The sequence below is a fragment of the Limulus polyphemus genome, unplaced genomic scaffold (assembly GCF_000517525.1).
Source record: "Limulus polyphemus unplaced genomic scaffold, Limulus_polyphemus-2.1.2 Scaffold2666, whole genome shotgun sequence".
Classification (NCBI taxonomy): Eukaryota; Metazoa; Arthropoda; class Merostomata; order Xiphosura; family Limulidae; genus Limulus; species Limulus polyphemus.
Genome location: NW_013668276.1, coordinates 109894 through 125799, shown reverse-complemented (window position 1 = coordinate 125799; position 15906 = coordinate 109894). Strand labels below are relative to the sequence as shown.

The 15906-nt window shown below is 35.3% G+C and overlaps 1 protein-coding gene across 1 annotated transcript in view; it reads left to right on the top strand.

Moving 5' to 3' along the window:
* LOC106467570 (probable E3 ubiquitin-protein ligase HECTD4) overlaps nucleotides 1–15906 on the top strand; it is a gene marked incomplete at both ends in the record, with an annotated part of 162948 nt that overhangs the window by 38675 nt on the left and 108367 nt on the right. The window contains 4 exons of the mRNA XM_022395768.1: nucleotides 1845–1949; nucleotides 3381–3469; nucleotides 4026–4168; nucleotides 7116–7393. Coding sequence (XP_022251476.1) covers nucleotides 1845–1949; nucleotides 3381–3469; nucleotides 4026–4168; nucleotides 7116–7393 — 615 coding nt within the window. The remainder of the gene's footprint in view (nucleotides 1–1844; nucleotides 1950–3380; nucleotides 3470–4025; nucleotides 4169–7115; nucleotides 7394–15906) is intronic.

The window sequence follows — 15906 nt, the reverse complement described above, 5'->3', positions numbered from 1 at the left end:
GACAAGTGATATGACGACCAAGCCTCTGGACCTTTGGAAGACCGTATTGTTCTCAGACGAATCAATATTAGCTCCATTTTCGGACAGTGGAAGGATATGGGTCTAGAGAATGCCTCACCAAGAGTTTGACTCAGCAGATTGCAGCTAACTGTGAAGCATGGTGGATTCAGCATAATGGCTTGTGTAGCTATTTGGGTTGATGGGAGATTGAGCTTAGTGGAGTGTGTTGGCAACATAACTTTTGCGAAATACGTTGAAATATTGGAGGAAGGACTCTTGTCACTTTATTCCTCGGATTTCGTGGACAAGAACACAACGTTGTTCCAGGAAGATGGAGCACCATGTCACACTGCTAGAAACACCCAAAAGTGGCAGGAAGAAAATGGTATCCAGAAGTTGCTCTGGCCGAGCCAATCTCCTGACATGAACCCCATCGAAAACCTCTGGGCCATACTCGACCGGCAAGTCAAGAAACAACTAAAAACCAACTTCAAAGACGATCTACTCCAAGTTTTGAACAAGAGTGGGCGAAAATCCCACAATCTAAAATTGACGAGATGATTCTCACGATGCCCCAAAGGATCAACGAACTCCACGAAGCGAAAGGAAGATCTATTAGATATTAATTAAATTATAAGTATATCAATTCATGTGAATATGACTGAAAAATTTCATTTTTTCTGAAAAGGTGGTGTCTATTTAATTGTGACCATGCTGTGTATATATTTATTATATTGACCTTTCATCTGTGACTGGCTAACAATATAGAAGTTACAATGATGTGGCACACGTGCTCTCATGTTACAGTATCCAATAATATAAAACTGACTAGTGACTAGTCAGTAAATAAAGTGACTAGTATTTTGTAAAATACAGTCATATTTCCATTATTATACATTATATATGTATATAGATTATTGCTAATTAGAAATAAGGTCTTAAACTTATTTTTCTTAAAACATAGAACAGTAAATAAAAAAGTAAAGCAAACATTATCTCTTCTACTTACGACTTTTGTATTTGGTTGCTGCTTGTTGTAGGTGGCTAAGCCTTTTAAAATTTTGCACATGGAGGATATGAAACAAAATAGTTTTTTTCGGTTTTATATATACAATTGAATAACCAAAAAATCATAAATTACTATATTGATACCACAAAATTCCACTATAATTTATCAAGCTTAGTAACTAAGCTGTATTTGGGTCTAAAAAAATATGAAATTTTGAGCAGACTAAAGATACAACCTACCTCCTTGAAATCTTGGTTCGAAAGAACGAGATGGCATCCTAACACATGAATATGGCTGAGAAAGCCACTAGGGGGAACATTCTAAGCTTTCAATTGATCATTCACGTATGTAGTTTAGAATATGCTCTTTTTGTTGGTTATAAATATGTCCAATAGTAATGTCAAAGAGAATGATAGACATTTCCTAAAATGAAGAAGATATGGTAGGGCTGAGTCAGTGTGGGTTGAGCAAATGTAGTGATATCTCAGTAAAGCAAGAAGTTAAAAGGATGAAATTTTATATTTTGTCTTATCAATATCTGTGGTATTTCTAATTGATTGAAAAATGTGAAACCTTATAAGGGTGGAGAAAACATTTTTAAATGAGAAGACACAGCGTCACCATGTCATGTGAGTCAGAGAGGTACAGATTAATCATTTATTTAAATAATTGATTTTGAAATTAAAAATGAGCTATTGATGTGTACCTTCATTGAAGTTGAAGAGAGTTCATGAATCTTTCCTGAAGTCTATAACAAAATAATAGAACTGAGAAAATTATGTACATGGGTGTGATGTGTACCTTTCTGACTGATAATTTTCATCTCACTTATCAGGTATTGGCAGAACTAGAGCAGCGGTGGCAAGCAGAAGTTGAAGATATCAGACAAGGCTTGATGCCATCTCATCTGTCATTGTTCACAATGTACCACCTATTGGAGGTAAAGGCTATTGGCCAATTTCTTAAGCTGAATAATTCTGTTAACCAGTTACTTGAGGCTATCATCTCTAGTGTTCAGAAGTAATCCAACCACTTATATGTGAGAATATTGGCTAAAACAAGCTCTGCTTCAATTAATATTGACAAACTTATAAAAATTTTTACAAATTTTATTTAAACTTAGTATACATTTGATATCTGTTTGTAATTTGTTCCAGAAATTTGTGAAATAGAAGTAGATTTATGAAGAATTGTTTGTAGTGTTAATATCATTGGGAAATTTCACAGCTTTAAATAACCTTTGTGATAACCCTAGACTATTGATAACTCTGTGACCTATTGTATAACTTTAAGGTATTGCTTGTAGTAATCTTATTAGCATAAAGCTAATTTACAGGGTGATTATAAAAAAGTTTCTCAGTTCAGTGCATCACATCTCACAAATGGAATGGCATAGGAAGATTAAATTGAATGGGAATGTTAAGGGTATCATAGGGATACAAATGCAACACTTGTCAAGTATTGCCACTAGGGGCAGCACTATGATCTAATGCCTTTTTATGACTAACTGTGTGTTGAAGTTGAGTAAAAGTTAATTTTATTCAACACTTTAACCCCATCAGGACTTCTGCTTATAAATTTTAAAATTTTAGTAAAAATAATAATTCAAACTCTATTCTACCCATTTTTAGCCCATATGTTAAAATTGATATTTTGTCATTAGATAATGTAACACATATTTAGCATAGATGTATTAAAAAAAACTTTCATTTCTGTGCAACACTGAGGGATATTGTATTTAAACGGCACATTTAATAATTTTTGTAAGATTTTTCTGTCCATTCCAAAACTATCTTTCATTGAAAATATAATGTTTCATATCTTGTGCTTCACATGATTTTTTTTTCCATTAGTGCTTTTATTATTACATCCCTTTGTTGTTACACTTTTATGATGTGATAACATGTAATCTGAATAGTTAATAATGAAGTTCAGCTTTGAAAAATAGCTAAAGCAATGGCTAAGTATTGGATGAAGGAGATTATGTATGCCAGTGTAGAGTAAATGAAGTGGTTTGAGCAGTAATATATATGGTTTTTTTCAAGAAATTGACTACCTAGAACTCCTCTAGGGGATAAACAAAGGATTATAAGGGAAGTTTAGAAGACTTGGGAACAAACCATGTATCTGGGAATTTTGTATAATTTCTTTTAACATTCATTTTCATACAAGTTTTGTACACTATACCTGATTAATCTTTGAAGGTTATGGATCAAAGGTCAAGACCAAATTTGGGGATTTAAACATACAATATAACATTAGTGGGGGCATAGGGGTTGCATAAAAAGGATGTCATTTACTTTTTTTTTCTTCTTTAGAATGAAAGAATATCAAAAAATTGTACTAAAAGGCATTTTTATTTGTTGTCTAGTCTCAATCTAAGGAGCTTGCATTTTTATGTTACCTGAAAGATGTGGAGTATGATCCTTTCAACCTTGAAGCTGTCATTATAGCATTAAGGTTAGTGGTGTTCTAATGGATGTTGTGCAAAACAGTTAACAAGCAAGTGCAACTAAAATGTGTTTGAATGCTGAAAGTATAGAAAACATAATAAGATTTGTAACATAAAGAAACCATAGTTGACATTTTCTATCAATCAACTTTCTTTGTAATCAGTGAAGGTCATGTGGAAGAAATGTTGACTCAATTTTATTATTGAGCTATTTTTAATGTATTCCTGAAGCAGTTTTAACAGTTTCATTGTTTTATTTGTATAAATATTTTTCTTTTATTCCAATTTTAATAGCCATATTTTTATACAGTTTTATTAGAAGAAATATGGTTGTTTTATTCCTATTTTAACATCTAATTCGTATACCAATTATAATAGATATAGTTTTATTGATTTATTGACATACAGGTTTCAATAGTTTCATTGTTGTACAAGTTTTTATTGTTCTACCAGTATTTACAGTTATATATTGTTATAAAAGTTTATTGGAAGTTGTTCCATTTTTAGCGATTTTCTGTTCCTTTTATTTTGATAACAGTTTTAATAGTTTTGTTGTTGTACTAGAGAAAAGATGGACAGTGAAGCAGGAACAAACTACAAAGAAACAGAAGCTGTAAAACCAATGGCAAAAACACAGAAACTTGTCAAGGGAATTGTAGAACGAACCCAGCTACTACTCAATGTTACCATAGCAAAAGATGACTCTGGTACATATTCATTTCGAAAATTTGACTTATTTTACTTTTTTTTTTCAAAAATCTATTGATTCTAAATACATGAAGATGTTGGCTCATGTTACCCTAAAAACAGACAATCCCAAAATTTTCATTTTTGGGAACTTGTTGTTTTAATGTGATATATATATACACACACACACACACACACACACACACACACAGAATGATGATATTGCTATGTCAAATTCTTGCAGACTGCGTAAACTTCTTAACTACCTAGAACATTTACTTTTTATTTAACCTTAAAAACCTTCCCTAAAACTGAAAGCTAGTTTTAAAAGTCAAAAGTCAGCAAAGTAATGAAACCAAAAGGCCTGGTAAGAGTTGGCATCCCTCCTCCCTTTTACTAGACACTGATGTGTGATTGACAGTAAAATAGATTAAATTGATATTTTATATGCCTTCTGTTTGAAATCTGTAAGTAGGCTAACACAGAGGAATGTTAAAAAAAAAGTGCAGTTTAGTGTGTTTTTATTTGGCTTAAAGAGCCGATTTCTTTACCTCATAAATATGTTAACCTGATATTGTGGTGTTTAAAACACAGACATATTGTACTGAGTAACTCTGCAGTAACTATTTTTTTTGTTTTTTGTGTGACTTTCACAAGTCATAATGCTACTGTTTCTAATTTTAAAATTCATGATTTTTTGTTTTGTTTAGGTTTAGATATTCTTTCAAACTGTCCATACTATATTTATTAACAGAATGTTATATTAGGAAATAATTTCCTGTCACAATTCTTGGCAAAGCTAAATGATTTAATGGCAATACTGAGAATGACTTATATGAAGCTCATTTATTAGCCAGCATTAAAATTCATTTACATTTTATGCTACTTAAAACCTGTTTTTGTTGATCTTGTAATGATCATTCCATGTGGTTACTCATAAATGCGCATAAAAAATATCTAAAGAAGTAAAAGAAAATGAAATTGATAGTCCAATGATGTTTGTAAAGTTTATAAGCTTTGCGCGAAATCCCTAACAATCAATCACAAGGTACACTTGCAAACAATTCATGAGTAGCCTATGTATTATGTAATTCAATAACAAACAAACAAACAATCTTTGCATTCTAGCTCAACTCTTTTATGCATGTTGTAACCTTTCACAATGTTATCTTCACAACTTAAACAATTCTTTATCAATGTATGTCAATAAAAACGTAGTTTGTATTAAGAAATATTAAAGAGTTATCATTCTTCATTTTTCTGTATCATGTGATGTGTTTGAGTTCTGCTTTCTCTACTTCAGAATTTTGTAACGTAGAAATTAGTCTTCTGCATTTTCCAAAAAATAAGAATCACAAACTGTACATAATTGCAAGCAGGAATATAAAATTTGAATATCCCCTCTCCTTTATTTGCTGAAATATCACTAAGTTTGTCAAACCCACCAGAGAAGGCCCCTCCCTTCCTCTCTGATTTCCAAGATTGTTGATGGACATGATTATAACCAACAGAAAGAGCAAGTTCTCTTCTACGTAAATTTTACAAGTTGTTATTTAGTTTTCCTGCAGTAAACCCTTAGTTAGCTGAATTATTTGTTATGTGGTGATCATATTTTGGTGGTCCAAATGCTAAAGGAGTTTTTTAAACATATTTGCAGCTTTCTTAGAAAGCTGGATATATTAGAATCTCTTTGGGACTTTCTATTATAGTGACTGGTATATTTTATGTTCTGCAATGCGTATTTAAAGGTACGTGAATTCTTTGTGGACACCCAAATTTTTAAGTTTCAATAAGGCCTTACAGAAGAATGACTTAAATTTTGATTTGATTGCAAAAGAACTTGGGTTCGCAGTAAGTACTACTTATCTTCGTTTTTATGTGTATATTTTATTTATTGTTGTTTATTTTTTAACAGAAGTAACTAAAATATAAAAATTAGTAATATCTCAGCTAAACCTAACAAAACTTCAGTAAAACGTCTAAAATTTCATGAGCTTGAGCACTTTGTGAAACATTACACTCAGCAACCATGTATTGTTTACTTTAGCTCCACAGGAAGTAGCTTATGGGCTCCCACTGTGATTTCATTGCTTCTGATGGCAATAAAACCATACAATTAAAAGGAAACAGGTGTAAAACAGTTAACAGTTGAAATTGTTAAGATAAGTAACTTGGAACTTTATGATTAATACTATAGTCAGTGCAGAGTAAAAAATTATATTACTCATTTTATTTTATATTTTTGAATTTCCTTTTCACTGTACATTGATGATTTATTCACAATTTATGATAGGATATGGAAAATAGGAAGTTTTTCTGAATAAAACCTTTTAATATTCATTTAGGAAGTTCTAGAGGCTATGTAAATGAACTATAAACTGTAAGATGAAAAATGTATTTTTGTTTTTAGCATGAAAAAATAACCTTTCACTCAATAAAGGCTTTGGAAATTTACAAAAAATCTTTAGTAGAAATATTTCTTGAAACTTTTGTTTTTTTGTGTACAACAGACTTCTGCTATTTACTAAAAGATTGCTAATTTTTGTGAAGACACATTTTGTAAATTCAGAGTTAGAGTAAAAACTAGAACATATAGCTTCATAGATTTCAGGGTTGGTCAATTTGATGGAGCGCATAAACAGATGGCTAAGACAGATAATTTGTATAAATTTGTTACTCTGTTGTTCAATAATCTTTGTAGTTGATCTTTCCATAGGAGAAAGGGGTCAGTCTTACACACTAATCTGTATGTTTTTTTCCCACAGAAATGGGGTCAGCCTAACACAATGTATTGTATATTTTATGTTTTTGCAGAAGAAATGATTCAATCTTACACACTGATCAGTGTATTTTGTTTCTTTAGAGTAAAGAGAGGTCAGTCTAACACATTCTTGTGTACATTTTATCTCTTTGCAGTAGAAAGGAGTCAGTCTGATGCACTAATCTCTGTATTTTGTTTTTTCGCAGTAGAGAAAGGTCAGTCTGACAGTAGTCTGCTGATCTACAAGCATTACTCAAGGAGTCTGTCTGCTCCTTCAGAGCTGGAAGTATCTAAAGATGATATGAGTTTGAAGAATAGTCACTCAACCAAAGAGAAGCGCCTTAGTGGCTACTGGAAAGATAAAGATTTTGTCTTGCAGAATCTTCTCTTGGAAGAAGGTCAGGTCACTAAGGATCAAAAACCTGCATGTTCAGCTTTGCTTGACCAGCTTTTTTCTTTTATTGGTAGCCATCCAGAAAAATCAGTAGGTGACATTCATTTTTTTCATGTTTTTATGTTAGAATTTTGTATAGTTATCAAAACCCAGGCCATAGAACTACTTTGTACCAAATTGTTTTGTGTGCATAATAAACTTAAAATTAAAGAACAACAGACATTCAAAGTATTATTTTAAAAATATTACTGCACTGATACTTTCATTTTACCAGCTGCTGTTTTAGATGGATCCAGAACATTTTGCTGGGCCCATCTGTTCACCTAGATGTTAGTTTCAATGTCAAGATTGTCAGGATTTGGTAGATCTTCTTTAACTGACAGGAAAGTTCCTTATGCACTCCTCTACTTCACCACATTCCATTCCCTTAATTACTGATGGAATTAAGGCCATTGCTTGTAAATTTCTGTTTGAATTTTCTCCCAGCCTGTCATTCAAAGCTGTCATAATCTCATCCAATAATGGAGCTGTCACAAATCATTCAAAGCAATCTGATGTATTCTTTGCTGCTGCATTTGCATGATGGCATTGTGTGCTCACAGCTCTTGGAGCCTGAGGTTTAAAGTTTACAAGTTTAGAGATAACAGTTGTTTTTTCTGTAGGACATCAATGACTGATTTCACTTCAGAGACAGATTTTATCACATCCATGTTGCTATTGGACTGTAGGTTGACACTGATTGGGTAGACATATGAGAGTCTCTCTTCTGATATGAATGTGAACTGCATAAGGTTAGAGAAAAGAGGTCTGATGTCAGACACTGTGAATACATTCCAGTCTCTTGGTTGTGTCCACATATCCTCAAGAGAATTAGTTATAGATTCATACAAACTCATAGTTACAGTTACAGTGTCATGGTGCTATATCCACCTTACCTTATACATTTATTTTAATTACCTCCTATTCTTCCTGTGGTGGAAATTTTTAATCTATTTCTCTAAGTTGACTTGCTGCTTTGATGAAAATTTATAAATGTGTACCACTGTGTCAGCTGAGTCCATTTTATTCTGAGCACAAGGGAGTTTGATGGCTCTCACCAAAGCCAGATTTAGTTTGTTTAAAACTTGTGAATTATGGACCATTATTGTTCTTGAACTGACACCCCTCAGTGCCCTGCTTATATTACCAGCTACATTGTAAGCCCGCCCTCTGCTGTTCTTTAAAGGAATGTCCCATTCTTGTAGTTTATCCATAATGTTATCTGCAATTACTTCTCTCGATGTGTCTGGGCATTCAGCAAATCCCACAAAATCGGTGTAGATGTTATCATTCTGATCCACAAATATAAAAACTATTGATAGCTGTTCATGATTGGCTTGATCTGCCACTTCATCAGCAGACAATAAGTAGAATTGTGCATCTTTGATATCATTGATGATTTTGGTCCTAATGAAGCCCCCACAGATTTGTATGAGTCATTCTGAGTAGTTTTACATCTATAGGTAGCATTTTTTTCAGCATTTTTAAAATGATTACCAAGAACAGCATCCCCAGGTTCCATTTTGAACCCTAAAAATCTTTGGAAGTTTCCAGGGCTTGTTTTGAATTGTTCAGTTACAGGCTGCCATCGTGATGCTCTCAAAAGGGCAAATTTTGTCACCCATAGAAAATATTGTTTTAATTGACTTCAGAATGGTACAATTTTTTGCAATTCTATCTTGAAGGCTCTGGTTAAATTGATGATTTACTGGGTCCTAGTTACCTTGCATTACCTGTAAAATGTTTATGGTAGCTTTTCTTGCAGCAAAATGATACGTTGTACCTTTAACATCTTTTCCAATAAAATGTTCACCTAGTACAGTGGATGATTTGTGATAATTTGAGCAAAAGGGCTTTGTGGCCTATAGTCAAAATGGCAAAATACAACTTGTTTTGAGAGATGGCTCTGTTTGTCATCACTTTAAGTTTGCCATCTTGGAACATCCATGTAATATCTGGTGCAGATACACAACTTATTTGAAGAAAAAAGTCAATTAACTTTTTGTTTCATTTCAAGCTTTGTTTCAATTAAAATGTAATAAAATTATTGAGGAAGGAATATATTTCTAAACATGGATATATAAATTGGGCTAGGCATGGCCAAATGGTTACTGTGCCTGGACTGTGAATCCTAGAATTCCTGGTTTATGTCCCTTCATTGTGAAATTAGACTTTGTTCATTGGGACTGTGTGTGCATTGCAAGAATCAATGATGGTCAAATTCCACTATTCAGTCAGATAAGAGTAGCCCAAGACTAGCTGCTTTCCCTTTAATCTGTTAGTTTGAAATTAGGGACAACTATGTGAAGATAGCTCTTTGTGCAAAAAACAAAAATATTTTAAAGCAGTGTAGCTAAAACAGAAAAGGTTAAAGGGTTAAAGAACGACATGCTTCAGTATATAATTTTAAGTAAAAATAAAATAATCTATATTTTGTAGTAATATTTGTTTGTTGTTGATACTTCATTTGTTATTTTTACATTAAGTGTGTATTTCAAATGGAAAACATAATTTTGATATGATACATACTTCCTCTCACATATAAAGCTTTTCTGAATCTTGGACTGCTCTCTAATGCATTAAAAATCTTAATTCTTGCTTAATGCACTTACATTTTTATACCACTCAGTTCCTGCTGCTCATTTAGCATGCATAGCACATATTACAACCCTCCACCAATAGGAGCACGACAAACACTCCCTGAGCAGCTGGCTCCCTCTGTATTACCTTTTGTGTACTTCACTTTCTTGATTGGCATGTTATTAGTTGGATGTGTTTCTCACTTTCTCTTGATTTCTTGTGTGGAAATTTATTGCTTTATTTCCATGTTTATATTTTTTTTCTTGATTTATTTTTCAGTTAGCTTACAGTTTAGAGTTTACTACACTTATTTGTTGTGAATTATGAACTCACTATATAATGTATCTACTACGTTGGCTCCGGCTTTGTGTAGAGACACATTTAACCCTATTACTTATGCCACGGGATCGGTGCTATTGGCCAAGGAGGTGCAGGCTTTGGTTTGGCAGGAGTTAACTTCCTACATGGGTCCTTGTTCGTCTTCTTCTCCCCATGAGGTGGTGTGAACTGAGGAGGAGGAATTTGACCAAGTTTTTCCTGCTCCTTATTTTGCTATGCTCTCTTTTCAGGCAACAATGGAGGACGTTTGGCCTTCAGTGCCATTCCTACAATTGATTACTCAGATTCGTGGTATTTTGCAACTTTCTCCTGTGTCTTATGATTCATCCCCTTTCTTATTAAGTGAGCTCCCTTCTTCAGATTACTTGGTTTTCCCTGTTCCCCAGATATAGAGGTGCATGTTCAACGATTTTTGTCTCAAATTATTTTGGTTTCTGGTATGCCTCACCCCCTTGTGTTTCTGAGCAACATGCTTTGGCCTTTCATCATTTTCTCAGTCCTTGTTTGGATTCTCAATGTTTGAGCCCCTTTTTCCTTTATGGGGTTCCAATCCTGAGGCTTCTTTCTCTTTGTCTCAGGCCAGATTTTCTTGGATTTGTCTCACTCTTACTCATGTTTTATGTTAACTCTTTTCTATGCACCTGTTATCAGAGGCTTTTCACTGTTCTCCCAACAATTTTTTGGAAGGAACTTGGTTTTCTTTTGTGGTCGACTTTGACTAGACATTCCTCATCAGCCATTTCACTCCTTGCATGGCTTATTGTTGTTGGGACTTGTCGGGGAGAGATGTGCAACTTACTTGAGTTTGCTTTCCACCATCTTCCCTTTGGGATTTATGGGTGGCTCCTTTTTTTGGGGGTCATTCGATTGTTTGGAGTCCTGGATTGATATGGCCAGGTTACATTATTATCTCTCTCTCTCCCTTGGAAAATCGTTTATTCCAGCCTTCCATGTCCTCTTCTCTTGGTCCTGTACCTTTACCTATGTCTTCGTTTTTGCCCTTATCCTTGTGTCAGCCGTATATGTTGGGAACTCTGGTAGTGATATTGGTGACCACCCTGTAGGTTCAGGTCCTGTAGGGGCCAAGCTCCACTCCTTTGTGGAGATTTGGAGAACTTTTTCTACAGATCAGTGGGTTCTCCAGGTTTTACCCAAGTTTTTTCTCTTCACTTCAGGTCTCCTCCCCATTTCTTCTTCCTCCCCTATTATGTTTCCTCCTCCAAACGATCCGGTTTTTTGCATTTGTTTTTCTGAGGCTGTATCAGAGCTTCTGCTCAAATATGCTATTGAACCAGTAGTTCTAGTTTCTTCAAGTTTTTATTCTTGACTGTTTGTCATCCTCAAATAGATCGGAGAGTGGAGACCAGTCATTGATCTGTCTTGATCAGTTGCTGAAACCCCCTTGTTTCACCATGGAATCCTTTCAGTCCCATCATTGAGTTTTCACTGTGGGTTTGTGGATGACCAAATTTGATGTAGCAGATACTTATTTTCACATGTTCATATCTCCCTCCTCCCACTGATTTCTCTAGTTCGATTACAAGGGACATGTTTTCCAGTTTCAGGCTCTTCCATTTGGGCTTGCAATGGGTTGTTCTAACTTTCTCTTGCCATCTCCATTCTTTACATTTCAGGACTCATCATTATATGGACGACTGTCTTCTTCTGGCCATCTCCCCTTCGTATTTGGGATATGGAAAGTTTGGTATTCAAGGCTGTATCCTCTCCTCCTCTGACTGCTTGAGAGGTTTTATCTCTTTTGGGGATGTGGGCTTCTTTGGAAGCACTAATTCCTCTTGGACATGCTCACATGCTCTTTAGTGGGAAGTGTGAGATCATTGCAATATCTTTTTGGATCTGTTAGTTTTTCAGGACATCCATCCAGTTTCCTTGTGGACAGATCTTACATGATGGTTGAACAGAACCAATATTATTGTTGATGTTCCTCTTCTACCTCTCATTCCTGAGCAGCATCTGTTCATGGATGCTTCTCTTGTGGGGTGGATGCATCTCTGGGATTTTATCTTCTGTGGAATAAGGCCTTTGTATTAATCTTTTTGAGCTCTTTGCAGTTCATTGGGCTTTATCTCATTTCCTCCATCTTCTGTGGGGAGTGTGGTTTTGATACATTCCAACAGCTGTTTGGTAGTCTTTTACACCAACACACAAGAAGATACCAAGTCCAGACCCCTGTGTTTTTGGACACTGGAACTCCTTTTTTGGATTCAAGAGTACAATATTCACTTATTGGCTTGCAATATCTGAAGGCGCTTTGAATCTGGTGGCGGATCGGTTATCCTGACAACACAAAGGCCTTTCCACAGATTGGTCCTTAGATCCCCAGGTTTTCCATTGGTTGTGTTCTATTCTGGATACTCCTCACATCGATGCATTTGCAACTCATTTCAACATCAAAATCATTTTGGTCTCCAGTTCTTCATCCACAAGTATTAGGTCTTGAGGCATTCAGCCAGAAATGGTTGATCCTTCACATTTATGCCTTCCCACCTATAAATTTCATCATCATGGTTCTCTACTTCATCCAATCAACTCATGTTGAGTACTCTTGGTACCTCCATATTGGCCAGTTCAACCTTGGTTTCCTTTTCTCAAACCTTTTCAGATGCCACCGCCTCTGTCTCTCCCTCTGTTTCCAACACTCCTTCATCAACCTCATTTGGACATCTTTCATCCCGCCATACCCATTCTCCAGCTTCACGCTTGGCTTTTGTCAGTCCCTCACCATCATGGGTCTGACACAGTGTGTTGCTTCTCTTCTTTCCTATTCCATCTGTTCCTCTACTGTGTCAGTTTACCAATGCCATTCGTATATCAGACCTGGTTTCACTTATTCATATCCAACTGTGCCTAATCTTTCCCAGGTTTTCTCATGCTTTTTGAATTTTTCATTTTAAACAGTTTTGGGCTATCAAGCTTCATTGTCCGATATGTTTCATTTTACCCAGTTTTGCCAAATTTTTAATCACAGTCCTTTCCCTCCTGTTCTGGTCATTCTGACTTTTTTGTCTTATCATATTTTTCCTCTCCCTGATTGGAATCTTATTGTTGTCCTTTATGTCTTGTTACATTCTTTGTTTGAACCCTTATCTTCCTGTTCCCTCTATCTTCTTTCCCTTAAAACCTATATTCTTCTCCTGCTGGCATTGGGTCTACATAGGTCAGAACTTTTTGCCATTGATGTTTCTTGTACACTGTATCGCTGTATCTATGTTGTCCTCTAACTGGACCATTCCTTCCTTCCTAAAACCTCTACAGCCTGTGAAAGAGAATCTTTCTTCTTCCTTATCTTCCTTTTTTGGTTCCCATTCACGTTTGTTTATTTCCTGTATCCTGCTCTTTCTTCCATCACTCTTATGGTTGGGTTTGTCAGCTTATTCGGTTGGCTTACTCTTCCCTTTGCAGCAAAGGCCATTGTCTTTATCATGTGTCCTCTCATCAAATTTGCCACATCACTATGTTGTTGGCTGCTTGTTTTCTTCTCCTTTTGAAAGAGATTGTCCAGAACAGTATGTGGACTTACTTCTTTGTATTGCATTATTTACACCAATTGGCTGTATCTTTTGCAGGCAGATACCATCTCCCTCCAGTGGCAAATCTACGTGCTCCAGTTTGGTTATGATGTCAATTAATGTATTCTTTTGTATTATTCTTTTTCATTTTTTGCAGGGCCTCCCCTTCTGTTAGTTCCTTACTGAGATCCTGCTCTGTTGTGAGTGTTGCCTGATCGGGTATGCTAAGATATTCTTATACAGTAGTACCTCAATTATCTGCGCTTCTGTTATTCGTGATTCTCAATTATCTGCTGTTTTTCTTTCCCCCAAAATTTTCACAGCATAATTGTGCCATTACAATTGTAGACAATAATTTACATGTTTTGGAGAAATTGTCACTCATAAATTAATTCTGGTTGCAAAAGATCAGGCTTTGCATGATATCTAGGGTTTTCGCCTGTAGGATCTGGCATGGATTCAAATCGTGAGTCGGCTGGTTGAAGCCTAGCCTTGCCTTTTTTTTTTTTAGCTGTTAAGACAGGAATACAAAATATTTGTAGCTTGGTTAACTTTATTTGATTAGTGATTAAAAACATAATATGCAAAAACACAAAAATACACATTAAGATTTTTTACTTTTCACTCAACTTCAGTTATCATCCGCTGTTCTGTGCTGCAAACCGGGCATCCTTTAACCACATACGATGACCATTTGATTGCATACACACCTGTTCTTCTTCTGAGGCAAATTCATCCTCTTCCCAACAGATAATTGATATCTTCAGGCTGATTTAAGAAAGGCTTTTTTACAGTAATTCCCAAGCATAGATTTCCACTAATTTTTAATTGTTTTTCCTGAAGAAGAATAGTCAACTATTTGAAAGCACTTGAGTTTTGGGTTTTATTTTAAGTTTTTCACAGGTATTGATAGGGTGTGAATGCTCTTCCATGTTTCTAGCAAAAAAGTGCCAAACATAGGAGTTATTTACGCCTATCTTAGCAATTAAATACAACTAAAAGAGGAATGAGCAGTCAAAAGAGGAAGTAGTATAGGAAAAAAAGTGGAGTTGTATTCGTGTAGTTTATGAAATTAGAGAAATTGAGCACAGCCAACTGACACTTGACTTTTATGATTAGGATTGTGACAATTTTTCACAATAATGTGATTAAACAACAGTAAAAAGATTATAAATTAAAACAAGGAACATAAATATATTGAAAAATTTTATTTAGATTAAACAATGCGCTAAATAGTGAAATACATTAGTGCCTTGATTATCCACTATATTTTGCTTTCCCCAGACCAGCACAGATAATTGAGGCACTAGTGTATATAGACTAAAGCCCATACCTGATACATTTATGTGTAACACACACACACTGTTAAGATAGGATGTTCTGCAAGATCACTAGCAGCTTACCTAGTGATGTATATTACATTTTATCTATATCTCTCTCTTCTTCCATGGCAAACCATTACTCATGGACTATCATGACTAAAGCAGATGGGGATTGCTGCCCATCCTCATCGATCCCTTGATTGAATAAATCAGGAACAGTCTGCTTTTCAAAATAGGGTTTCCCAGTCACCCATTGCACATTCTCTGGTGTTTTGTTCTTCCAGACTCCCCACTGCATTTTTACCCTCCCTTCTTCAAGTGGAGTGTGAGAGACCTTACCATTTTCCAGTTCCATAGTTTCTGAAGTGGTGGACCTCGAGAGTGTGATATACATATACTACAATTTCTCTCTTCACTCTCTTGAGAAGAGGGCGAAGCTGGAATCTCTCTCTCCTTCTCCATACTGGATTATGAATGGTTCCAGGGAGTCAGATGTGAGAGGGAGCCAGACCAGCTGATGCTGAATTCTCTTCTTAATACCAAGTTCAGGTCGATAGCATCCCATTCCTACGGTCTCAGTATTTCTGGTGGAGGGTGTCTTTTTTTCTGCTTCATTCGGTTGGGTTCAGGGGACTTTGTTCACCTTGTAATGCTGGTTGCAGGATATGTTATGCCTTGTTCCTATGGTTGAGCAGATGTTCCACATTCTACTCCTAATCCTGAGAACACAGTTGAGTAGTTTTTGTTCTGTGCCTGCTTGTAGTACCAGCTACAAAATGCACCCATGCTTTTA